The 25,165-nt window shown below is 44.3% G+C and overlaps 1 protein-coding gene across 1 annotated transcript; it reads right to left on the bottom strand.

Moving 5' to 3' along the window:
- Positions 1 to 22,325: 22,325 nt before the first annotated feature.
- LOC136626736 (gastrula zinc finger protein XlCGF26.1-like) lies at positions 22,326 to 24,764 on the bottom strand. The gene is made up of 2 exons (XM_066601743.1): positions 24,734 to 24,764; positions 22,326 to 23,688 (listed from the first exon to the last, which is right to left on the bottom strand). The coding sequence occupies exons 1-2, from the start codon at positions 24,762 to 24,764 to the stop codon at positions 22,487 to 22,489; spliced, it is 1,233 nt and encodes a 410-aa protein (XP_066457840.1). The 3' UTR covers positions 22,326 to 22,486.
- Positions 24,765 to 25,165: the final 401 nt, after the last annotated feature.

Raw genomic sequence — 25,165 nt, 5'->3', positions numbered from 1 at the left:
TTTGATACATTTCTGTAAAATTAAAAGCTGCTGATTACACTGGTTACACTGAATAATAGCCGCACGTCTCATTTTGAAGTTATTTAACTCCTTAGTGACCAAGCATTTTCTTCGTAACTCCTTTATTTATCCATCGATGTCACTGTATGAGGGCTTGTTTTTTGCGGGACGAGTTGTATTTTTCAGTGGTATTATTAAATGTGCCGTATACTGTACTGAAAAACATTTAAAAAGTGAAGTAAAATGAAACAAACACATGAAATTCCGCTATCTTCCGGTGCGCCTTGTTTCTGCGGCCCATAAACTGCGACAAAACTGACATAACTTTGTTCTGTAGTTCAGTATAATTACTACGATACCAAACTTATGTGGTTTATTTTTTGCTGTACTACTTTTATTTTTTTTCAAAATCATTTAATTTAAAATAAAATTATTTTCTGTTGCCATTTTCTGCGATCAAAAACTTTTTTTCCCATCCACATAGTTCTGCATGGGCTCATTTCTTGCGGGACGTCCTGTAGTTTACGTTATTACCATATTGGAATACATATGAATTTTCGCTCATTTTTAAATTACATTTTTTCTTGGAGACAGAATGACCAATAAGCGCATTTTTGGCGTTTTTAATTGTTTTTTTGGATGCTGTTCACCTTGCAGGGTAAATAATGCATTACTTTGATAGATCGGACCTTTATGGATGCAGCGATACTTAACATGTATTTTTGTTTTATGATTTTGATTCTTTAATTGAGTCTAACCAATGACCTGTAAAAACACAGTTCATTAATTACAACTTACTGGTGGATGATCTGCAGTCTTTACGCCACGTGGAGACATACCCTATATGTTACACAAACCTACCGTTATAGTGTTCAGTCAGCACGCGGTGTGTACCCTATATGTTACATTAACCTACCCTTATAGTGTTCAGTCAGCACGCGGTGCGTAGCCTATATGTTACACAATCCTACCCTTATAGTGTTCAGTCAGCACGCGGTGCGTACCCTATATGTTACACAAACCTACCCTTATAGTGTTCAGTCAGCATGCGGTGTGTACCCTATATGTTACATAAACCTACCCTTATAGTGTTCAGTCAGCACGCGGTGTGTACCCTATATGTTACATTAACCTACCCTTATAGTGTTCAGTCAGCACGCGGTGCGTACCCTATATGTTACACAAACCTACCCTTATAGTGTTCAGTCAGCAAGCGGTGTGTACCCTATATGTTACATTAACCTACCCTTATAGTGTTCAGCCAGCACGCGGTGCGTACCCTATATGTTACACAAACCTACCCTTATAGTGTTTGGTCAGCATGCGGTGTGTAACAGTGATTGTGAAATAGTTGTGCAATCACTTTTGTTATTCTTTTTATTAAGCAAGGTTAATCGAGTCGACTGGATTAATTGTAAAGGCAAATTTCCAAAAAATACAATACAATGGCAATTAGATTACATTATTCCCATTGAAAAACATGGCAGAAAAAAACAGATATCATATTTGAATTTAGCGCAAGTAACTACAAGCCGCTTATCTGTTACAAAAATTGTGTTCCACAGTGTAATCTTCATTAATCAATCCAACTGCAGTGAGGCTATATTCAAACGTGGAGCTTTAGGCCTGTTCACACGGGTGATGCGATATTGTGGCGGGAAAAATCGCAGCGATATCACATCGGTGGTGTAAGCAATATCACAGCGTTTTCTGGTGGCAATATCGCAATTTTGTGGTGCCATAAAGTCGCACGTCGTGCAACAAAGTTGCGCGACTTTGTAGTACTACGTGCGAGGATTTTTGGGGGTGTGACTTGAAATATAACCCCTACTTCGAAAATCAGCCCCAGCTGCTTTAAAAAAAAAACAAAAAACAGATTGCTGAACAGGATTTAGGCTCATCCCGCAATTTTGGAGCCTGGGATAGCTAAAACACCTGGCCGATGTCCTCCTGTGCTACTGAGGATTGAATAGAGTCCCCTCTAGGGCGGATCCGTGACCACAGGCACATACGGGACCCACGGCCTAGCGAGGCCTGCACATTCCCGGCCTTGATTACTGAAACTATCCAGGCATTCACTGCAAACGAGTAGACAGTAACAGCCTCACCTGTTAGCTGAGGAGCTCGCCGCAGACCCAACCATCCTCTGGGGAGCGGTGGTGAGGAGGAAAGTCACTACGGTGCTGTGCAGCTGCTTGGTTCAGCAGGAGAGAAGGAGAGGAGAGGCGTTGAGCCTGCTCCGCTGTGGAGAGGGGGAGTCTGCCGGCTCTGAGCCCATGATGACTGCAGCAGCTCATCAATCAGGGGGACCCTGGTTCTCACACCAGAGCATCAGGATAATGCTCTCCAAGTAATAGCCTATCTCGCTCATCAACCTCAGGAGACACTACAAGCTGCCACGGTGGCACAAGATGTATCCCAATTTCTTATGCCGATGTTTGACAAACGCGCCCTCTCACTTATAACCACAAATGCCCAGAAGATTACAGAACTAGAAAATAAAGTGGGTTCTCAGGAGATCTCAAGTCTCCAACAATCAATTACCATATGTTGAGAAATGGAGCAGAAACTGAAGGAGAAGCTTGAGGATTCGGAGAATCAAGACTGCAGAAACAACTTGCGCTTCATAGGTATCCCAGGGAACATCATGGGTTGTGAATTGCTTACTCTCCTGACGGAGCAGCTCCCTAAAGCTCTACCTCCAGACATACCCATTGATAACACCTGTATAGAAAGAGTCCATAGAATTGGACCCCACAGACCTCCAGATGCAGGAAACCAACGTCCCAGATGAGTAAAAGCGAGATATCTAAACTGGACAGTTAAGGAGAGGATCCTGAGAGATTACTGCGGTCAATCAACTTTACAGATCAGAGATTTCAAAGTGCTGATTTTCCAGGACTTTTGGCGCTTGTCTCCCAGAAACACAGGACCTTCTCCCCAATTTGTCGCTATCTTCACAAGAAAAATATACAGCTCCAACTCCTGCTCCCGGCCAGGCTTAAAACGCAACATAATGTTCAATACCTGATATACGATGACCCAAGGTCAGCAGGTCGATATTTCAACCTCAACAAAGATGGTCACCTGCAATAAAACAGGCTTTGGGAAACACTGACGTTCTCCAGTAGGCAAGAGGCTTAGAGCCGGAGATCACATTGACCCTTCAGGGCAGCAGTACCTTTTCTTTCTCTTATTTCATTTTTTTTGTATTCATTTTGATCTGGTAACTATACAACTAAGAATGTTAATGGTTAATTTTGATGGTTGTACTGTTCTGACGCCAAGATGTTTTTCCTCTCCGCTGCCTCCCAGGTTGAGCTGGCTGGCGCGTGGGTTCCTGACCTGCATCTATCTGATCCTACGTTGCTCGCTGGGATGATGGGGAACAAGGTAATAAATATTAACTTGACACACACTAATCCACTCTTGTCACTATGACAAACACCAGGTATACATCACAACAAGAATACATGAGCTCCATCGACATTAAAGGGGTTGTCCCGCGCCGAAACAGGTTTTTTTTTTTTTCAACCCCCCCCCCCCCCCCCCCCAGTTCGCCGCGAGACAACCCCGATGCAGGGGTTAAAAAAGAACACCGGAGAGCGCTTACCTGAATCCCCGCGCTCCGGTGACTTCTTACTTACCTGATGAAGATGGCCGCGGAGATCTCACTCGGTGGACCGCAGGGCTTCTGTGCGGTCCATTGCCGATTCCAGCCTCCTGATTGGCTGGAATCGGCACGTGACGGGGCGGAGCTACACGGAGCCGGCATCCAACACGAGCAGCCCCATTGAAAAAAGAAGACCGGGACTGCACAAGCGCGGCTAATTTGGCCATTAGACGGCGAAAATTAGTCGGCTCCATGGAAACGAGGACGCTAGCAACGGAGCAGGTAAGTAAAAAACTTTTTATAACTTCTGTATGGCTCATAATTAATGCACAATGTACATTACAAAGTGCATTAATATGGCCATACAGAAGTGTGTAGACCCACTTGCTGCCGCGGGACAACCCCTTTAAATTGGTTTCGTGGAATGTGACGGGCCTCAACACGCCGATCAAGCATAAGAAGGTCCTCACTCACTTGAGGCACCTTAGACCGGATGTGGTCTTTTTACAGTAAATGCATTGGCAGTCTGGATCAGGAGCCTCCTTGAGGGCCTAGACTCCTGCTATACATCCCAGACTCGTGGCGTGGCCATTCTCTTTCGAAGGGGCCTGTCATACCCCATAGAAGAGGAGCTAATTGATGAAGAGGGTAGATATCTGCTATAAACAGTAAATATATACAATAAACAATATGCTTTCCTCAATATATATACCCCAAATCATCCAAACAGTAATTTTTTATCCAAAATTACCTCTTTTCTACTTTATAGACAGGACACACACTTAGTTGTAGGGGGACTTTAACACCACTATTTGCCCAACCCTACACAAATACTCACTAAATGCGTCCTACATGCAACCCTCTAAAGATCTGACATATCTCATGGTGCTGGGAAGGCTTTGTGACCCCTGGCGCATGACCAGTACCACTTCCAGAGAATATACAGTTTATTCCTTGGCCCACCAGAGCTTCTCCAGGATAGATTTCTTTCTTATTGCACTCTCCCTATTTGAAAGGCTCTCCGCCATAGAAATACTACCCATAGCGATCACGGACCACGCCCCGATTAGTATGACCCTCATCGGTAGAAATGTAGCAGTAAGGGCTAGAACCTAGCCTTTTCCATTACATCTATACAATTCAGAAGATTTTCACGAATACTTAAAAACACATTGGGCTAACTATTTGGACAACGATACCGAACACTTAAATAACACCCCTCTGCTTTGGGTGATGCCCAAACCAGCGATGAGAGGCCATGTGATAAGCTTCGTCTCATTTAAGCGGAAACAGATCAGGTCTCAATTCAGTAAACTCCAACATTCCCTGCTGACTGCACAGCGGCAGCTCGCCGCTCCCCTTCCCAACAAGACAAACTAAACAAACTTTAGAAGCTTTCGTGCAATGGCAGGCGGTTTGGCTCACTAAACTGGAACAGAATGAATTTTACCGCCAAGCCAATAAACCTGGCAGATTGCTGGCAAGTATAGCAAACTCACAACAAAAACACAAACCAATCACATATATCACAGACCCACGCACAGGGGTGAGATACTCCGAACAAACAGACATAGAGGGGACCATATGCAACTACTTTGAAGACATCTATAGGGCAACCCCCACTGACATGAAGAAGATAGATTCCTGGCAACAGTCTCTTGTATTACCCAAACTCACACCGGACCAGGTAGCCTTTCTGGAATCACTGTTCTCGGAACAGAAGATACGGGAGGTAATCATGGCTGCACCAAATAATAATACCCCAGGCCCCCAATGTAGTGAGTATTACAAGATCCTGCTGACAGAGATGGCTCTTACAGCAACCAAACTATTATATATATTCCTAAAATATACAGGTTGACTTGATTCTAGACTCCAGGACCAAACTCCTTCTTAAACCCAATAAAGATCCCTACTAGTCCAGTCCTATTGCCAATTTCCCTACTAAATAGTGATTATAAATTCCTGAGAAAGGCTCTAGCCAACCGCCTCCAAAGCCTACTCTCCACTCTCATACATCCCTCCCAATGAGGATTCACAATATGCAGACACTTCCAACAAAAATATATGAACGGCCATCGCTGCAACGATAGACGCTGGTAAACCGCACGCCCCTCAGATGTTACAACTTGCCCTAGATGCAGAAAAGGCGTTTGACAAAGTGCCTTGTCCTTTTTTAAATTCCACTCTACAACATGGGAAATTTGGAGCAAATTTTTACAATTTCATACAATATATCCAATCAGAAATAAACACCACTTTCATGGTAAATGGTCGTATTACCCAACCTATAGATATCTTTAGGGGAACTAGACAGGGTTGCCCCCTCTCGCCCCTACTATTTAATCTTTCACTGGACCCCCTACTTTATCATTTCCAGCCAGTGCCATTAGTACAGGGAGCAACGGAGGGGAGATCTCTCTCTCCCTCTCTCCCGCCCGCTCTCCCCTGTTCCCCGCCGCAACTCACCTGTCAGCTGCGGCGGCTCCCGAATCTTCAGGGACGAGCGGGGAGATACTCGTCTAAAGCACATTACTCGAGTGAGTAGAGCTTTAGTGAGTATACTTGCTCATCCCTATTAACAGCCCGTCTAAGTCTCTCTCACTGATCCTGCGGGACCTTCAGGAACTGGGCTCTCCGTTGGGATATTTTCTTAGCCTGGAGAAATCGGAGGCTCTATTGCTGAATGGCCCATCGCGACCGAGCTGGACTCATAGATACTCATACTCACAATTGACAATTGCTTTCACTGTTGGGAGGCGGGGGTGGGTCTCCGCCATTGCTTGTGGGACTGCACGTTAGTTCAGACCTTTTGGATCAGAGTACATAGAATCACTACAACACATCTAACGTCGGCCTGTCTGTTTACCGACATGGGCAACTTTTTTCCTTTTCAATAATTTTCATTGGTTTTATAATAAACAAACAAAAATAAGAGAAATGTTACATATTTGTTGCGTTAGAATACAATTACCATGACAGATATTTTAAACATGCAGTGCGATGCTGAATAGTATTACGAAATATAAAATGTAGTTGCCAGGTTGATGTAGTTCATCATCTGAGGACTAGATATCAACTATAAACCAGAAACCTATGTGTATCACTTGAAGGCTTTTACTTTATGGTAAAAGGGTCTATTAGCGAAATGAGAGGGGGAGGGGGTAAGGCATGGAGATATAGGAAGGGGGGGGGGGGGGGGTATGTGGAGTGATTTGTATGCTAGTTAGTTGAGGGATGATTTGTCAGCCACAGGTTCCCTTTCGGACTGCCAGCATTGTTTCATAGGTGCAGTTTGAACACATTAACCAGGATGAAATCAGATGTACATCAGGCAGTCGAAAACTATTACCCATGGTGGCCATGGCCGGGGTTAAAGCAGTCCTGCAGACTGTGACGGCTCTTTATGGAAAAACTATCTTTCCTCATGCGTCTGGATTAGGCGGAGGCAACAATAGCAAAAGAAGCACAGGTCCAAAATTTCTTTGAAATATGGGAGAGCTTCACTGAGATTTTGCCTCGATGGGTAAAAGAATCTATTAAGGAGTCCCTTAAACTAACTTGCTGGTACTTGGAGTAATGGTGGGAGACCCGCCAAAAAGCACCACATAGAAATGTTCTATGATGTGGGGCGAGAGACCTGGGCACCACGGTGTGGAAACGGGTCCTGGGACCTCCCTATACCGAAACGGAGATAAGAGCAAGAGGGGGATAAAAAAAAAATGACACTCAGAATACATCTAAGAATCATTTTGGCGTCAGACCACTCAATGGTTATTGTTGGCCTGGTTGAAAGCCTCTGTTGTTACCCCCTTCCCCTGTGTTCCACCCCTCCCCCCCAATAAAGAAAGAAACATCTCTTTTCCCTTCTTCCTAATAATAATAATCTTTATTTGTATAGCGCCGACATATTCTGCAGCGCTTACATGTACAGGGGGAATACAGAAAGACAAAAGTACAAAAATTACAGAACCACGGTTACACTAGTAATAAGTTGATGGAAACAATAGGGGTGAGGGTCCTGCTCGAACGAGCTTACATACTACAAATAGTGGGGTGATACAGAAGGTAAAGGGCTGGAGATGTGCACAGTATGGTGAGGTGGAGAGTGAGGGATGCTATATACAGACAATGGTCAGACATTTAGGAGGAGCGGTTAATGATGGCTAGCAGGGATTGCAGTCAGTAGGTCAGCGAGCATGTTATCAGGCGGCATACAGAGGGGTTTGTTTAGGGAATGCGGTATGCCTCCCTGAAGAGGTGCGTTTTTAGAGCACGCCTGAAGTTTTTCGAGTCCTGGATGGCCCAGGTATCCTTTGGTAGTGCATTCCAGAGGACTGGTGCTGCTCTGGAGAAATATTGGAGGCGGGAGTGAGAAGTTTGAATTAGAGGTATGCGCAGTCTAGTTTCGTTAGCAGAGCGGAGAGCCCGGGCTGGGTGATTGATTGAGATGAGGGAGGCAAAATAGGGGGGCGCTGCACTGTGGAGGGTTTTGTGGATGAAGGTACTGAGTTTAAATTGAATTCTGTATTTAACGGGCAGCCAGTGCAGTGACTGGCACAGGGCAGAGGCATCCGAGTAGCAGCTGGACAGGAAGATGAGACTGGCTGCCGCATTCAGGATGGATTGAAGGGGGTAGAGTCTGGTGCAGGGTAGGCCGATCAGCAACGAGTTGCAATAATCGAGCCGTGAGTGGACGAGGGCAACAATAAGCGTTTTTAGCGTGTCTACGGTGAGAAAAAAGCAGATTCTTGCGATGTTCTTGAGGTGCAGCTGAGATGTTTGGGCGAGAGATTGGATGTAGGGGGTAAATGAGAGATCGGAGTCGAATATGACCCCAAGGCAGCGGGCATGCTGTCTAGGAGTTATGGTGGCGCCACACACTGAGATGGAGATGTCAGGATGAGATCGTTAGTGGAAGGAGGAAGTAAGTCAGTTTTAGAGAGGTTTAGTTTTAGATAGAGAGAGGACATAGAGTTAGAGACAGCGGACAGACAGTTGGTGATGTTTTAGAGGAAAGCAGAGATTTCACGGGAAAAGGTGTATAGCTGGGTGTCATCAGCATAAAGGTGGTATTGGAGGCCATCTCCTGATGGTTTGTGCAACAGGGGCTGTGTAGATAGAGAAAAGGAGGGGGCCGAGGACCGAGCCTTGGGGGACCCCAACAGCAAGGGGAAGAGAAGGAGAGGTGGAGCCAGCAAAGGAGACACTGAAAGAGCGGTCAGATAGGTAGGAGGAGAACCAGGAGAGAGCAGTGTCCTTTAGGCCGATGGAGCGAAGCATACTGAGGAGGAGTTTGTGGTTGACAGTGTCAAATGCTGCGGAGAGGTCGAGGAGGATCAGTAGGGAGTAATCGCCCCTCGATTTGGCTGTCAGTAGGTTGTTTGATACCCTTGTAAGGGTATATGTATATATTGCCATATGTTTTTTTTATGCTTTATACCTGTATGCAAGTTCTATTCAATTCCAAATGAGAAAAAACTTATATGTCGCCTTACATCAGATATTCCAAGAGGCCTTGCCAGGTGAAGACAAAATGTGTCTTGAACAAAATGCATCTTAAAATGTACAGCAATGAAGAATCGGACGAAGGACGCGTGTACTTGGCCGTTTTCCCAGAAGCAAGATATCAAGATGTTCCACTATGTACATAATTTTCACTGTCTTAGGCCGGAAATCCGGACTTCCCATATATGGAGAATGCATGCTTGGCCGCTTTCTTAGAATTAAGTGGGTGATTCTTTGCACTGGAGTTAATTGAATACGTGATTTTCTGTACATAAGCCAGAGGCGCCGTAGCAAGATAACGGCTGTTTTCACTGTCTCAGGCCGGAAATCCGGACTGCCCATATATGGTTATGAGCCCATCACCCCTTGCTGGGGATGGGACAAAGGGTATAAGATCTCATGTAATCTGTAATAAAGCTCGGCAAGGCGCAGCCATGTCCCGTGTGAGGAATTATACCAGACCTCCGTGTGTGGTGTCTCTGCTTTACGGCCGGCAGCGGGGCAAGTGGGGTGGGCCTGATTGGTGCTGTACTTAGAATTTTATTACCCTGACAAATGGCGCAACCAACTGGGGCGACAAAGCCGGAGCCTACAACGCATTCCACCCGGATCCACGTCACGGAGAAGCCGTCCTGCTGCAAACCGAGCCTGATCAACTCACTTAGAACTCCAGGTAAGGCCGGCATTTATGTTGTGTTTTACACTGCGAGTCTTGCAGCAGGACTGACTATCTGTGGTTTGTGACCGGACGGGTTGGGTTAAGAGTTCTACACGGTAACTCGTGTGGGCTCCGGGTTTGCCGTCATGGACCACTGACCGTGATATGCGCACCAATCGGTCACCCAGAAACTAGTCTGTAGTTTATTTGTACTTTGAAGTCCGTAGTGTTTTAGCAATAGTGAAGGTTGTTTGTTGTATCTGCAGAAGTTTTTTTTTCTCTTTCTTTTCATTTAGTCTCACAAGAGAAGGGACCCTCGGTTTAGTTTAGTTAGTTGTTAATGGTTTAGCAGAGAGGGATGCATTTTGTGAGACAGGCTTCATAAGAGAAGGGACTCTCGGTTGTTTTGTCTTATATATGGGGCTAACGATTTGATTTCAGAGAGATGCATTTTATGGGGCTGGTTCCATAAGGAGAAGGGACCCTCGGTTGTTTTGCCGGTATATAACGGGGTGACAATTTGAAAATTAAGAGGGATGCATTCTATGGAGCGTGTTATTTTTATTGTTGTTGATGTTCTAATATGCGTAAGATCTTATTAAAGAAGACAGAGCCCCTCAAGGGCTGCCGCCGTGCGGATGAATTTGTAAACTGTAAGAAAACTCTAATGAAAATGTGTGACACCGACCCGCACGGTAGATTACAAAAATGGTGTCTGGGAGGGAGGTCTTTAGGACCAAGAGGCGCCTTGAAAGACCAAGGTTTGCTAGAAGCAGAGAGACAGTCAGAGTAAGTTAAGTATATACACATTATTTGTTTAAGAAAGTATCCGTAAGTGAAATGTTGAAAAGTACAGTAAGTGATCAAGAGGGCGTCAGGAGAGTGTCTATTAAAGGTTATATTGGCAGCTAGGTAGGGAGAAAGTGCTGAAGGAGCAGGCAAAGTCGAGAAGAAAGTTACAATGCATGTGATTTGTTGGCCAAGAAAGAGGAAAATGTGTATAATACAAGATAGATAATAGATATGGATATATATGTGTATATATATATACTGTATGTGCAAATAGTTAACTGAGCTTGCTTTTAGGGGAGAAGAGTTTTGTTGACATGTAGCTGCGAGCTTGTGTTTAGTCTTCAAGGTCGGAAGATAACGGCGAGAGAGAATGAAGTGCTGACCCTGGAGAATGTCTCTGCTTGCTTAAAATGAATTGAAATGAATTTAATTAATTATACTGTCTTAGTAGACAGGAAATATAGTAATTTCTAATGTATATTCTTACTTATACAGGGGTTGAAAATGAAGAACATGTTGCGCTGTAATTATGATTTCAAAATGCAGGCAATAGTTTAAGCTAAAACAATTCAGTCTGTGTTTCATATTCGCGGAGAGATAACAGTTTGTTTTGAAAAGGTGGGGGCTTTCAGACTTCACTTTTTGTTCAGGGTCAAATACAGAGAAATACAGAGAAAGAAAGGCAGGGGGGTTGAAAAATACCCACAGATTCTAAAACACTTCAGCGTTTAATACAGCATATAATAGCTTCAGTAGATAAGAAAGATAGAATGTCTCAGTCACTCAGCAAACTTCTTTTTCACATAATTTGTCAAAAATAGCGCTCATTCACAATCTCATCTCAATATAATAATGTACTTTATAACATTATAGCACTATGTATGTATGTTTGTCAAACTTTTTTGTCTGTGCATCTGTATGTACTGGTACACCTTCAATAGGGGGTGACGGAGCAAACTTGAGCGCATGGATGGATGAGAGTTAGTGACCCGTGTTCGGGCTGTGTGGAATGTGTGATGCAGGTAATGACTAGGGATAAAAGTCCTCCCCATGCATGGGACTTTGCTTGGTTGTGATGTGGATGCTTGGACTGTTAAGCTGAAATGAGCTCTGAAAAAAAAGACGCACGGAGCCAATATCGAAGGGGTGGAGCTAGATGATGTAATAGTACGTAATGTTTCATCCCTCTTGCACAAGGGAGGGGGTGAGGATCTTGAGCAGCTAGTAAAAGTTTTTTGTTTTTTTTCTCCTGTCTCAAATTTTGATAAGACATTGCATGCAGGAACAGACTAATAATGAATTCACTTAAAGGGATCTCACATTTCCAATATTAGTAGATGTTTTGTAGATTATTCTGCCCCGATGTAACTCATGTCTGTTATTGGTGCTAACATTTTACAGGCCTTATCTGCATCCATCAAATCTTTTTACAATGTTATACTACCTTGAAACCGGGTACTATTGTTCCAATTGATTACCCTGTTTCAAAGGGGGGGGAGGAGAGGGCATAAGTGATCTAGGTATTGCAAATCAGCCATTTTTAAATTTTTTGAGCCATTTTTAAATTTTTTGCAACAAGATTCTAATCTTTTTGAAATAGTATACCAGCATGATTGTCTAGCATTGATGCAATAAGAAAATTTAAGTTTTAAAAAGTTACTGAAAGCCCTTGTTAATAATGCATATTTTGAGTTGTTTTTTATAGATGGTACCCAGGGTGATTGACGACTCCACACTGGATATACAGTGGTTACACAACAAGATGTCCTAAAAGCAGAATGTCTCCGCATGTCGCAGTACAAGAAGCGGAATTAAAAGCACTCGCTGAGGCGTGTGGAGTGGTAGAAGGTAAGACGGCAAACATTTACACTGACTCCCGGTATGCATTTGGCATAGCTCATGATTACGGCCCAACATGGAAGGCCAGACAGTTTTTTACCTCAGCAGGACAGCCAATTAAGAATGATGCAGGGGTGCAGAGCCTCACGGAGGCTCTACTTCTACCTGACAAGGTGGAAAGCTCACACCAATTCCTACACCGGAGAAGCAAGAGGCAACGCCATCACAGACCACACAGCAAAAGCAGCGGCCCTCAAGCCGTGGAAGAAAGAAGAAAAGAAGAATTTAACAATAAAAACTTGGACTTTGACAAAACTTGGACTTTGACAAAACTTGGACTTTGATATGAACTTGGACTTTGATAAGGACTTTGATATGCTAAAGACTTTACAGTTACAAGCCAGCAAGGAAGAAAAGGAAAAATGGACTAAAAAGGGATGGTGTATGGTGAACAGTCAACAGCACTTGCCTACCACGGTCCCTGTGCCCCATGATGGCCCAGCTGACGCACGGAAAGACGCACCTCTCAAAGCAGTAATGATGTCGACGCTTGAACAAGGACGGGTGGCTCCTTGGTTTTCTGTAGCTGCTGCATCATTTGTCCAATTTTGCATGATCTTTGCCGTAAGCAACAGGGCAGAAGTAAATTTGCCACATCACACTTGCCTGGGCCACTCTACCCATTTCAGGGATTGCAAATTGGCTAGACTCAGCTCCCACTTGTTGGGAAGCATGAATATGTGCTTGTTGTTGATTTCTTTTCAGGTTGGAGACCTACCCTGTTACCAAAGTAAATAAGCAGGTAACTGCACAGAAGCTCATGAATGAGGTAATCTGCAGATACGGGGTACCGGAAGTGATTGAGTCAAACAAAGGTACACACTTCACAGGTGAAATAATGCAACACATCATGTCTGCTTTGGGTATATTCCAGGCTTTTCACACACCCTACCATCCGTGGAGTAGGGGGAAAGTAGATACAAAAGGCAATGGAGGAAATGGGTAAATCTTGAATTGAGTGTCTTCTATTAGTTTTTCTTTTTCTCCGGAGGGTACATGCCTCAGTAGCAGAGTTTGGGGAATGATTTTCTTGTTAATGTTGTCATAGGTCTCTCCAAGGAATTGTTAATAATGCATTCTGCAGTCTCTGCTTTTCTCCCAGGTCCTACAGATGAGTGTCACAATCTGAAACCAGGTGACAGGGTCTATGTAAAAAAGTTTGAGAGAGAAACCCGGTTTGAAGGTCCTTACCAGATGTTGCTCACCACCCCAACTGCAGTCAAGCTCGAAGGAAAGCCCACTTGGATCCACACTTCGCACTGAAAAAACTAATGATCCTGCATATCCTTTACATGCTATAATGTGGTACAATTCCTCTAACACACACCTTTGACTACTGTACACTAGCCCCCTGTTTCAGAACAAATTAATACAATCAAATGTGCAATATGAAGAGTACACTGAGGGTGAGAATCCAACACCGCATCGTGCTAAGAGAGAAGTTGACGCTCCAGGTGGTAACTTTTATCCACATGTATACATAGATGCAATAGGAGTGCCAAGGGGGGTGCCAGATTAATTTAATTCTAGAGATCAGGTTAAAGCAGGTTTTGAGTCCTTATTTGCTATTGTCACTGTTAATAATAATGTAGATTGGATGAATTATATCTATTACAATCAGCAGAGGTTTGTAAACTACACCAGGCATACTTTACAAGGGTTAGCTGACCAGTTAGGGCCCACTGCATCCATGTCGTTCCAAAATAGAGTAGCCCTGGATATGGTTTTAGCAGAAAGAGGTGGGGTATGTAATTTCCTGTTTGTGTATTATCCCTTTAATGTGACCAAAATTTCCCTTGTTTGAAAAAAGATGAAGAGCCAGTTCCGATAATGCCAACCAGGTACGTTACCAGAAGAATGGAGAAATGTACTAGTACTGTGTCTGCCCCGGTCTCATAAGATGGACTGTCAGTGGACTTCCCATTTGCCTAGGGAAAGTGCAGAAGACCTTAGGTTCCGGCGAGGGCACACCTTGCGGGGTGTTAACTCGTACAGAGAGAGGGTATGGATGCCCGGAAATAAGCCCAGGGAATCCATGGCCTCCTTCTGAGGTGAGGTAGGGATCCCTCCCCTTTAGGAGTAGGGACTTACGGGCAGTGGAGAAACCCTGACGCAAGGGAGAGACGACCGAGGAAGAGTGCAAGGTCTGATGCTTGATCTCCATATTAAGTTTTTTAGGGGGGTTTGTGAAGGTATATGTATATATTGCCATATGTTTTTTTTATGCTTTATACCTGTATGCAAGTTCTATTCAATTCCAAATGAGAAAAAACGTATATGTCGCCTTACATCAGATATTCCAAGAGGCCTTGCCAGGCGAAGACAAAATGTGTCTTGAACAAAATGTATCTTAAAATGTACAGCAATGAAGAATCGGATGAAGGACGCGTGTACTTGGCCGTTTTCCCAGAAGCAAGATATCAAGATGTTCCACTATGTACATAATTTTCACTGTCTTAGGCCGGAAATCCGGACTTCCCATATATGGAGAATGCATGCTTGGCCGCTTTCTTAGAATTGAGTGGGTGATTCTTTGCACTGGAGTTAATTGAATACGTGATTTTCTGTACATAAGCCAGAGGCGCCGTAGCAAGATAACGGCTGTTTTCACTGTCTCAGGCCGGAAATCCGGACTGCCCATATATGGTTATGAGCCCATCACCCCTTGCTGGGAATGGGACAAAGGGTATAAGATCTCATGTAATCTGTAATAAAGCTCGGCAAGGCGCAGCCATGTCCCGTGTGAGGAATTATACCAGACCTCCGTGTGTGGTGTCTCTTCTTTACGGCCGGCAGCGGGGCAAGTGGGGTGGGCCTGATTGGTGCTGTACTTAGAATTTTATTACCCTGACACCCTTGTAAGGGCAGTTTCTGTCGAGTGTTTGGGTCGGAAGCCAGACTGTAGGGAGTTGAGTCTCGGATACATAGCTTACAAAGCGGGAGTAAACCAGCCGTTCTAGTAGTTCGGAGATGAAGGGGAGGTTTGAGATGGGTCGGTAGTTGGCAGCATCAGTCGCGTCAAGAGTTAGCTTCTTTAGCAGTGGGGATATGATGGCGTGTTTGAAAGAAGAGGGAAAGATGACAGAGGTCAGAGAGAGGTTCAATATAGTGGTGAGATGGGAGATGACCACTAGGGAGAGGGATCGGGGGTGGTTTGAGGGGAGAGGGTCGCTAGCGCAGGTGGTGGGGCGAGCAGAGAAGGGCAATTTGGAGACTTCTTCCTCCATCGTTGGTCTGAGTACAGACAGTGAGCAGAAGCTAAATGCAGTGCTGACAAGACTAGGGTCAGGGCTAGTCTGGGATTGGTAAGTTATTTCTTGACGGATGTCATCAATTTTCTTTTTGAAGCAGGCAGCCAACTCAACAGCACTGAGATCCATCACAGGGGGCTGCAGTTTAGGGCTGAGAAGGCAGTGAAAAGCATCAAAAAGCCGTTTTAGGGTTGTGCGATAATGAGGAGACGAGAGAGGTGAAGTAGACTTGTTTGGCATGGTGGAGGGCGAGGTTGTAGGTTCTGAGCATGAATTTGTAGTGGAGAAAGTCTGCGGATGTTTGCGACTTCCTCCACAGCCGTTCAGCACTTCTAGAGCACCGCCGGATGAAGCGTGTTTGAGGCGTGAGCCAGGGTTGCCGCGTTCTACATCGGATGGCTTGGATCCTGGGGGGCGCCGCTTCATCCAGGGCATGTTTGAGAGCGGTGTTGTAGCGATCGGCAGCCAGGTTGGGGCAGGAGAGGAGAGATATAGGGGACAGAGAGGACTGTAGGGACTCAGCAAAGTTAGGTAGGTGAGTCTGGAGAGATGTTAGGGAGCGTGACAGAGAAAGAGAGGAGGTTATGAGCCGAGAGCGGGAGAGGGGAGTTAGTGAAGTTGAAAGCAGAGCAGAGCTGGAGGAAGACCAGATCCAGAGTATTGCCATTCCTGTGAGTGGGAGAGGCCGTGAGTTGAGAGAGACCAAGGGAGGAGGTTAGCAAAAGAAGCAAATGGGGAGTTGGGGTCATTAGTGGGGATGTTAAAATCACCTAAGATGAGGGTTGGGATTTTGCAGGATAGGAAGTGGGGGAACAAGGCAGCAAAGTGGTCCAAAAACAGGCGAGGAGCACCAGGCAGTGCTAGATAACTGCTGCTCACATCGACAGTGGGCGTAAAAGCCGTAGCGTATGTACCTCAAATGATGGAAAAGTGAGTGAGGGTACAGGGGGGATGACCTGGTTGGTACATTTCAGGGAGAGAAGAGCACCTACTCCTCCGCCACGCCTGTCATCTGGTCTCAGGGGTATGGGAGAACTGCAGGCCATTGTAAGACAGTGCAGCAGGGGGGGCCGTGTCAGACTGCTGTATCCACGTTTCTGTGAGAGGGAGCAGACTTAAAGATTTAGCAGTAAAAAAGTCGTGGATGGTGGGGAGTTTATTACATGCTGACTGGCAGTTCCAGAGCGCACATTTAAAGGAGTCAGGGGAGGGTTTGCATGGGCCCCTGATGAATCATACGAGGAGAAGTTTGGAATGTACGTATCTAAGCTGGATTAGATGAGTTATATTAATAATTCTCAGGAAAAATTATTTTTTATTGAACATTCATATATTACCAGTTTACCTTTTGTAATGTGGAAAAGAGTTTAATAGAAACATTTAAATATAAAACAAACATCAACTAAGAAGTGCTGTCAGCTCCGCCGCGTCTTCTCCCTGGTCCCCGGCAGTTGTCTTAGGCATTTTCTTCTGGTCAGGGATTGGAAAATCCCCGCCTCCGCTTGATGAACCAATCATAGACATTCATTCATTTATTGAATGGCCGTGATTGGTTCATTGAGCGCTGCTCTGATTGGCTGAGTGCTTCGACGCTCAGCCAATCAGAGGAAGCACTTCCTGGAGGCGGGGATTTTATAATCCCTGACCAGAAGAAATGCCTGAAGACAACAGCCGGGCAGAAGACGCGGCGGAGCGGGCAGCACGTCTTAGGTGATCTATGTGTTTTGGGGTTTTTCTGCAGCTAGGGCTTAGTTTAGGGCTTTGACATTAGGATTTCCTCCTGTAAAAGGTGCATCACACATAGACCGCGCTTTCATGCGATGCAACAGAGAGGAAGATCCAGAGGGGAACATGAGCTACAAAACATCACCGGTCACGGGCATATTGTGAACCCAGCATGCTACACAACATTGCAAATGTGGAGGAACCAATAGGAGAGCTTGGGCCTCACATACATGCGACTTGTCGTATTTGTCGCCCGTGTGACACCGGCCTTAGATGAGGTTTTAAAGAGTCTGTAAAAAGTGGGAGGAAAAAAAGACCCAAAAAATGTTTTGCTTTAAAAAACAAACACACACACACGTGGTTTCTAAAAACAGTCGGTGACATTAGGAAGTCCTGCGCAATTTTATGAAAATCTCTGCAAAATGAAAAAAAAATATATTTTTTAAAAACGACAGCGTTTTTGGATGCATTTTTCAACTGTGGTTCACAAACATAACAAAATCATCCTCGGCGCCGTGTGAGATCATCGTCTGAGGGCGAATTCACACCAGCGGGAAACTGACGCAGGTTTTATGTGATGCGAGTCACACCAATATGAAAGCCGTTGTTTGGAATGTTGCATCTCTGGGAGTTTCCTCGGAACGCTGCACCCACTGAAGTCAGCGGGAAACACCTGCGATTCTTATATGCGCTTGAGCAGCGCAATTTCACAGAAACCGAGACCATCAGCCTTCGGAGAAGCATGCGGCGCCACAGGGGGGGGGAGGGGCAATGCAGATACCAGCTTGTCAGATCAGTGGGTTCTATTCACGGAGTATTGTGTGCGTCAAATCTTCCCACAGATCCCCCGTGTGACAGCGGCCTTACAGGAATGTTACATGTGAGGGGAGGAGCTACATTCACTTATTAACCCCCGAACAGCCGCATTACAGGAATGTTACATGTGAGGGGAGGAGATCCATTCACTTATTAACCCCCGAACAGCCGCATTACAGGAATGTTACATATGAGGGGAGGAGATCCATTCACTTATTAACCCCCGAACAGCCGCATTACAGGAATGTTACATGTGGGGGGAGGAGATCCATTCACTTATTAACCCCCGAACAGCCGCATTACAGGAATGTTACATGTGAGGGGAGGAGATCCATTCACTTATTAACCCCCGAACAGCCGCATTACAGGAATGTCACATGAGAGGGGAGGAGATCCATTCACTTATTAACCCCCGAATAGCCGCATTACAGGAATGTTACATGTGAGGGGAGGAGATCCATTCACTTATTAACCCCCGAACAGCCACATTACAGGAATGTTACATGTGAGGGGAGGAGATCCATTCACTTATTAACCCCCGAACAGCCGCATTACAGGAATGTTACATGTGAGGGGAGGAGATCCATTCACTTATTAACCCCCGAACAGCCGCATTACAATAGAAAAACGTCAAAACAATGTCACTTTATTTGTTGCAGGTTTTGAATTCATGTCTTCTGTAAATAAAGTTGGCGCAGAACCCGGTGACTTCCATCATTATTAACCCCTTAATGACCGGAGCATTCCAACAGATAAAGCTGCAGCAAACTGTCTGAAAGGCAAATCTCCTGGCCTTGAGGCTTGCACGGGGCTTGAGTCAATCACAAAAATAATACCAAGGACACGACTTGTCAGAAGCTGTCCCAGTCCACGGTGCTCCAACCGCAGCAATTGGTAGGAGAATCGGGAGACGGCCCCCTGGTTGTCCGCGGCGTTATCTCCTCCGACATCAACACTGATGGCACAATGCTCCCGGTCATTCTAGATCGGCGCTACAGACCCTCGTCATCCAAGCGGGATAACTAACTAACTTGTCCCCCTGCTTCCATCCCGCTTATCGCATACGACCTCCACCCCCCCTGCACCCTCTTACCACCCCCTGCTTCCTAATAATTGATCTGCACATGTAACCCCCGGCCTCCATAAATCTGCCCCCCAGTGCTGGTGACCCCACATACCTCCACCTGCAGCCGGACAGGAGCCGTGGGGTTGTTCTGTGCTTACAGGACCTGTGATGATGTCACCGTCATGTGATCAGTGTGTGGGAGGAGACAAGGGGTCACATGACCAGGTCTCTCCGCTCAGTGGGTGCAGGACTCTGCTGTGTGAGGATATATTCAGAGAGTGTATGAAGCTGAGTGTGTGCGCGAGACGGGGGAGCGGAGCCGAGTATGTGCGCAAGACGAAGGAGCGGAGCATGTGTGAGGTGGAAGAGCCAAGTTGAGTGCGTGTGTGAGACGGGGGAGCGGATTCGAGCGCTTGCGAGACGGGGGAGCAGAGTACGTCTGTGAGACGTGGGAGCGGATTCGAGCGCGTGTGCCGGACGGTGGAGGAGCAGAGCGGGGCGTGTGTATTAGCTGTCATTGAATGGCTGTAACTGGCTGACGGCGTGTGTATTAGCTTTCTGGAGGCAGGGATTTCAAGCCCCGCATTCAGAAAGCAATGCTGCGCCGGGGACGAGGAGCGAGCGACATCCTGCTGGAGCGCGACAGAACGCCGGGGGAGGTGAGTAATGATTTTTTTTTTTTACACTTTTTTTTTGGTATTACCGGCGTATAAGACGACCCCCGACTTCAGAGCAGTTTTTATATTACAAAGTGCATTAATATGGCCATACAGAAGTGTATAACCCCACTTGCTATTGCGGGACAACCCCTTTAATAAATTGTGCTGTATCAGCCCACTTGTCCTTCTTTAAAGCCGTACCCGAACTTGTTGCCTTTCGAATTGACAATACACTCTATACATTGTGCAGTGGGCTACATTGGTTTTGCAGGCTTAGTACAATTCATTTCAGTAGTACTCAGCCTGCAGTACCAACCCCAACCACTGTGCAAAGTACAGAGCTGTCTGCTTTCTGCAAAAAAAAACAAAAAACAAAAAAACAGCTAGAAGTGGGAAAATCCCTTTAAAAAATACAAAGAGAGTGCAAAACAGTAACACAATAATATATTCCAGAGGTTGTTACATATAAGCAATCGGTTATTGCAAAGCTATTTTAATTATAAAGGGAGATTTAAAAGTCAGGGCCACCCAGCGTATCTTCTGAACAAAAAGAGATACAAGTAGGTAACTTTGTAAAACAATTAGATAGGTGGGTACAAACTTTTTGCCCTAGTGGTAGTTCCTATTGGCTATCTTGTTGGCAGCCGTCTTAGATTAAGCCTAAAATACTTCCATAGAAAAAGGATCATGGGATGCATGATTTATGAGCAGACTTTCATCAGAAAATGATAGGTGCAGTCATTTTTTTCAATATTTCCAACCATTTTAGAGTTCTATATGATGTGATGTTGAGTATTAATAAAGTTATGTAAAAGTATATAGTGTGGAGGACAATGGCTGGATGTTCTTCAGGACACAAATGTCCTAAAAGTTTGGGAAATATTGTGAAAGCACAATAGTTAACAATCCCTAAAATAAGGAAGAATGAGAAACATTTAAAGAAACCAAGATGGATGAACACAGAACTTACACACATGTTAAAAACGAAGAAAAATATGTTAATCAAACGGAAAGAGGGCGGAATATCTAAAGAAGAATATAATGTGGCCCACAGAAACTGTAGGGCAAGTGTCAGAAAAGCTAAAACTAATAATGAATTGAGGCTTGCAACAGAGGCCAAAAGCAATAAAAAAGGATTTTGACAAAAGTCAAAGATGCTATTGGATGATTACAAGATAAAAATGGTGAATTGGTTAAGAATGATGTTGAGAAGGCTGAACTTTTAAATTCCTATTTTGTATCTGTTTTCTTTCAGAAAGTAGATGGAACATCAGTTGAACTTCCCTGTGCTATTGGGGGGATAAAAGAATGCAGGCTATGTATAAGCAGAAAGATGGTGAGGGAACACTTAGCTAACTTAAATGAATTCAAGTCTCAAGGTCCAGATGAACTACATCCTAGAATACTAAAGGAAGCAGCGGAGGTAATTGCTGAACTACTCACCAAAATCTGTGAAAATTCCTGGAGAACAGGAGAAGTCCCAGAAGATTTGAAAAGGGCAAATGTCCCTATCTTCAAAAAAGGAAAAAAGGTGGATCCGGGAAACTACAGGCCTGTGAGCCTGACTTCTATACCGGGAAAGATCTTTGAACAAATTATTAAACAGCACGTATGCAAGAACTTGGATGAGAATGGAGTAATTAACCAGAACCACCATGGGTTTGTAACAAACAAGTGATGCTACATTAATCTAATTTCCTTCTATGACAGTATGTATCACCGACTGGGTTGATCAGGAAAATGTGGTGGATATAGTTTATCTTGACTTTAGTAAAGTATTTGACAAAGTATCTAATACTATACTTATTGAAAAAATGACCAAATATGGGATTGACAAGGCAACTGTTAGGTGGATTCACAACTGGCTCAGTGAGCAGACTCAAAGAGTGGTCCTAAATGTCTGCACATCTACGTGGAAGAATGTATCAAGTGGGGTACCAAAAGGCTCTATCCTAGGCCCAGTGTTGTTCAAAATTTTCCTAAATGATCTGGAGGAGGGAATTGATGGGAAACTGATCAAATCTATTGTCGACACACAGCTAGGGGGGATATCTAACACTAGGGAAGAGAGAGAGAGAGTATTCAAAAAGATCTAGAAAAGCTTGCATAGTGAGCAGCAACAAACAGAATGGTATTTAACAAGGAGAAATGCAAAGTCCTACATCTGGGTAACTCTGCCATTCTATAATTCTACGACACTAATTGCATGACTTTTCAGGTACCTGAAGATGCTCTTAACAATCCAGGGCACAAATTAGATCATCTTGATGGTCACTAACAGAAGTTCACATTAGGTGGACGAGGCTTTCAATCAAGATAACCCAAGAGGACAGCCAGATTCAAAATATTAATATGGTTTATTCCCTACATAACCTTTCTATGGTTAAAATGTTTTGATTGTCGAGAAAAATATTTCCTACATTCTGGACATGAATACAGGTTTTTCCCTGTGTGACTTCTCTGATGTTTAACAAATTCTAATTTATCTGTAAAATATTGTTAACCGTCTAAAGAAGAAAATTGCTTCTCCCTTGTGTGAATTCTTTGATGTTTAATTAGATTTGACTTAGAGGTAAAACACTTCCCACATTCTGAACAGGAAAATGGCTTCTTCCCTGTGTGAATTCTCTGATGTCCAACAAGACTTGATTTATATGCAAAACACTTCCCACATTCTGAACAGGAAAATGGCTTTTCCCCTGTGTGAATTCTCTGATGTACAAGAAGACTTGATTTATCGGTAAAACACTTCCCACATTCTGAACAGGAAAGTGGCATCCGCATTTTGTGATTTCTCTGATGATGTTTTTCTAGACTTGATTTAGAGTTAAAACACTTTCCACATTCTGAACATGTGGAAAATGACTTCTCTCTTGTGTGAGTTCTCTGATGTCTAACTAGATGGGTTTTCTGAGTAAAACACTTCCCACAATCTGAACAAGAAAATTGCTTCTCCCCTGTGTGAATTCTCTGATGTTCAACAAAATTTGACTTATGGGTAAAACGTTTCCCACATTCTGAACAGGAATATGGTTTCTCCCCTGTGTGAATTCTATGATGTTCAACAAGATTTGATTTATTGATAAAACCCTTCCCACATTCTGAACAGGAAAATGGCTTCTCCCCTGTGTGAATTCCTTGATGATCAACAAGACTTGTTTTATAGGTAAAACACATCCCACATTCTAAACAGGAAAATGGTTTCTCTCCTGTGTGAATTTTCTGATGTTTAACAAGATGTGATTTATGTATAAAACTTTTTTCACATTCTGAACAAGAAAATGGCTTCTTCCCTGTATGAATTATCTGATGTTTAGCAAGATATGATTTTTCCGTAAAACATTTTTCACATTCAGGACAAGAAAATGGCTTCTCCCCTGTGTGATGTATCTGATGTTGAACAAGATGTGCTTTCTGGCTAAAACACTTCCCACATTCTGAACACGAAAATGGCTTCTCCCCTCTGTCAGCTGTTTCTTCTTCAACATCTCTTCCGTAAATGTTATGTTGCTTACTAGTGTGTGATGAATCAGAAGATGGAACCTCTATAAAAGGATCAGATGACAGATGTTTGCTGGGAAGGGCTGAGGGTACATCTGGGATAATGGCAGGCTCTTCATATGTATCTTGTATGTTACCATCATCTTCCACTGTAGAACCTGAAGATATCAGATGTCCCTCGGATCTCCTGGTGTCGTCATCTGCCAAGAATTAAACAGATTTTTATATTTTTGAATATAACAATTATATTATTATTTTATTACATTTCTATATAAACTGTTCATACGCATTGTGAACAAGACAGGTTACACAAATCCCGCGCTCCAAAGTCTGCCGGTCGGTAATCGGTAAAGATTATGTATAAGGTTTTACTCATTTGAATGAGGGGTTCGCTGACATTAGAGATCCTCCTCCAGGGTCCATTTTAGCCTCTGAATTATCATTTGTTCCTCTAGGTTTCTTTTGGAGAGTCAGTATCTTCCGCTGTTTATTCCATTAGAATAGGACAATAGATACAATACAGGAGATGCAACACGTGTCAGAGGGCTAACAGAGACATGATAACAATCTAAGGTACTTCTTATAACTGGACGACCGGAAGTATGTACGTGCGTGCACCTGAAAGAAAGTGACCACCAAACTACATCCATGCGCACGCCTGACAGGAAGTGGAGGGAAATTTCTAGACACAATTCTGTGGCAATGCTCCGCTCACACGTTATTCACACAGATTTAGTATACTTATTAATGAAGCATCACCACATTCCTGAAAAGGATTTTATATGCATTAATACTCCAGAAACCGCATCCTTTTGTTTTTACCGAAAATCTACAAATTCCTTAGGAACCCCCCAGGACGCCCAATCACAGCCGAGATCAGGTCTATTACCAGTAATCTTTCAGAATATGTAGACTGCCATTTACAACGCTTTTTTATATACCTTCTGGGGCCCGACGGGTCACTGAATGTACCCGCTTTAAATTTTTGGATTTTACAGCGGTGGTCAGCATCTAATGAAATTAATGACACCAAAATCATCCTCCTGAGGTGAGGCAAACTGGTCAGAGTGTGGAGCAGGAAAAGCCTGTAGGCTAATTTACAGTTTCCTAATAGTTAATGTGATCCGTATTCCCTATACATAAAAAAGAAATCTTGGTATTTGTATAGCACCAACTTATTCCGCAGCACTTTCAGGTAATCATTATTTATTACCCCCCACCAAGCTGGGTTCTCATTTTACCAACCTCGGAAGGTTGACCCAGCTACCTGAATCATGCGGGGATTGAACTTGCAACCTTTAGGTCATAGGCAAGAGCTCCGTCAGGGAGATGTAGTGGCCCTGCCCGCCTGTGCTTGTCCACATGTCCGTTGTTAAGTGGACCTTGGCAGTAACCGCGTTGGTGAGGGCGCGTACAATGTTACGGGAGACGTGGTCGTGCAGGGCTGGGACGGCACATCGGGAAAAGTAGTGGCGACTGGGAACTGAGTAGCGCGGTGCCGCCGCCACCATCATACTTTTGAAGGACTCCGTTTCCACAACCCTATACGGCAGCATCTCCAGGCTGATAAATTTTGCTATGTTCACGGTTAACGCTTGAGCGTGCGGGTGAGTGGCGGCGTACTTGCGCTTGCGCTCAAACACTTGCGCTATCGACGGCTGGACGGTGCGCTGACAG

Source organism: Eleutherodactylus coqui, chromosome 4, assembly GCF_035609145.1.
Source record: "Eleutherodactylus coqui strain aEleCoq1 chromosome 4, aEleCoq1.hap1, whole genome shotgun sequence".
NCBI classification, from domain to species: Eukaryota; Metazoa; Chordata; class Amphibia; order Anura; family Eleutherodactylidae; genus Eleutherodactylus; species Eleutherodactylus coqui.
This window is presented reverse-complemented; position numbering and strand designations above follow the sequence as displayed.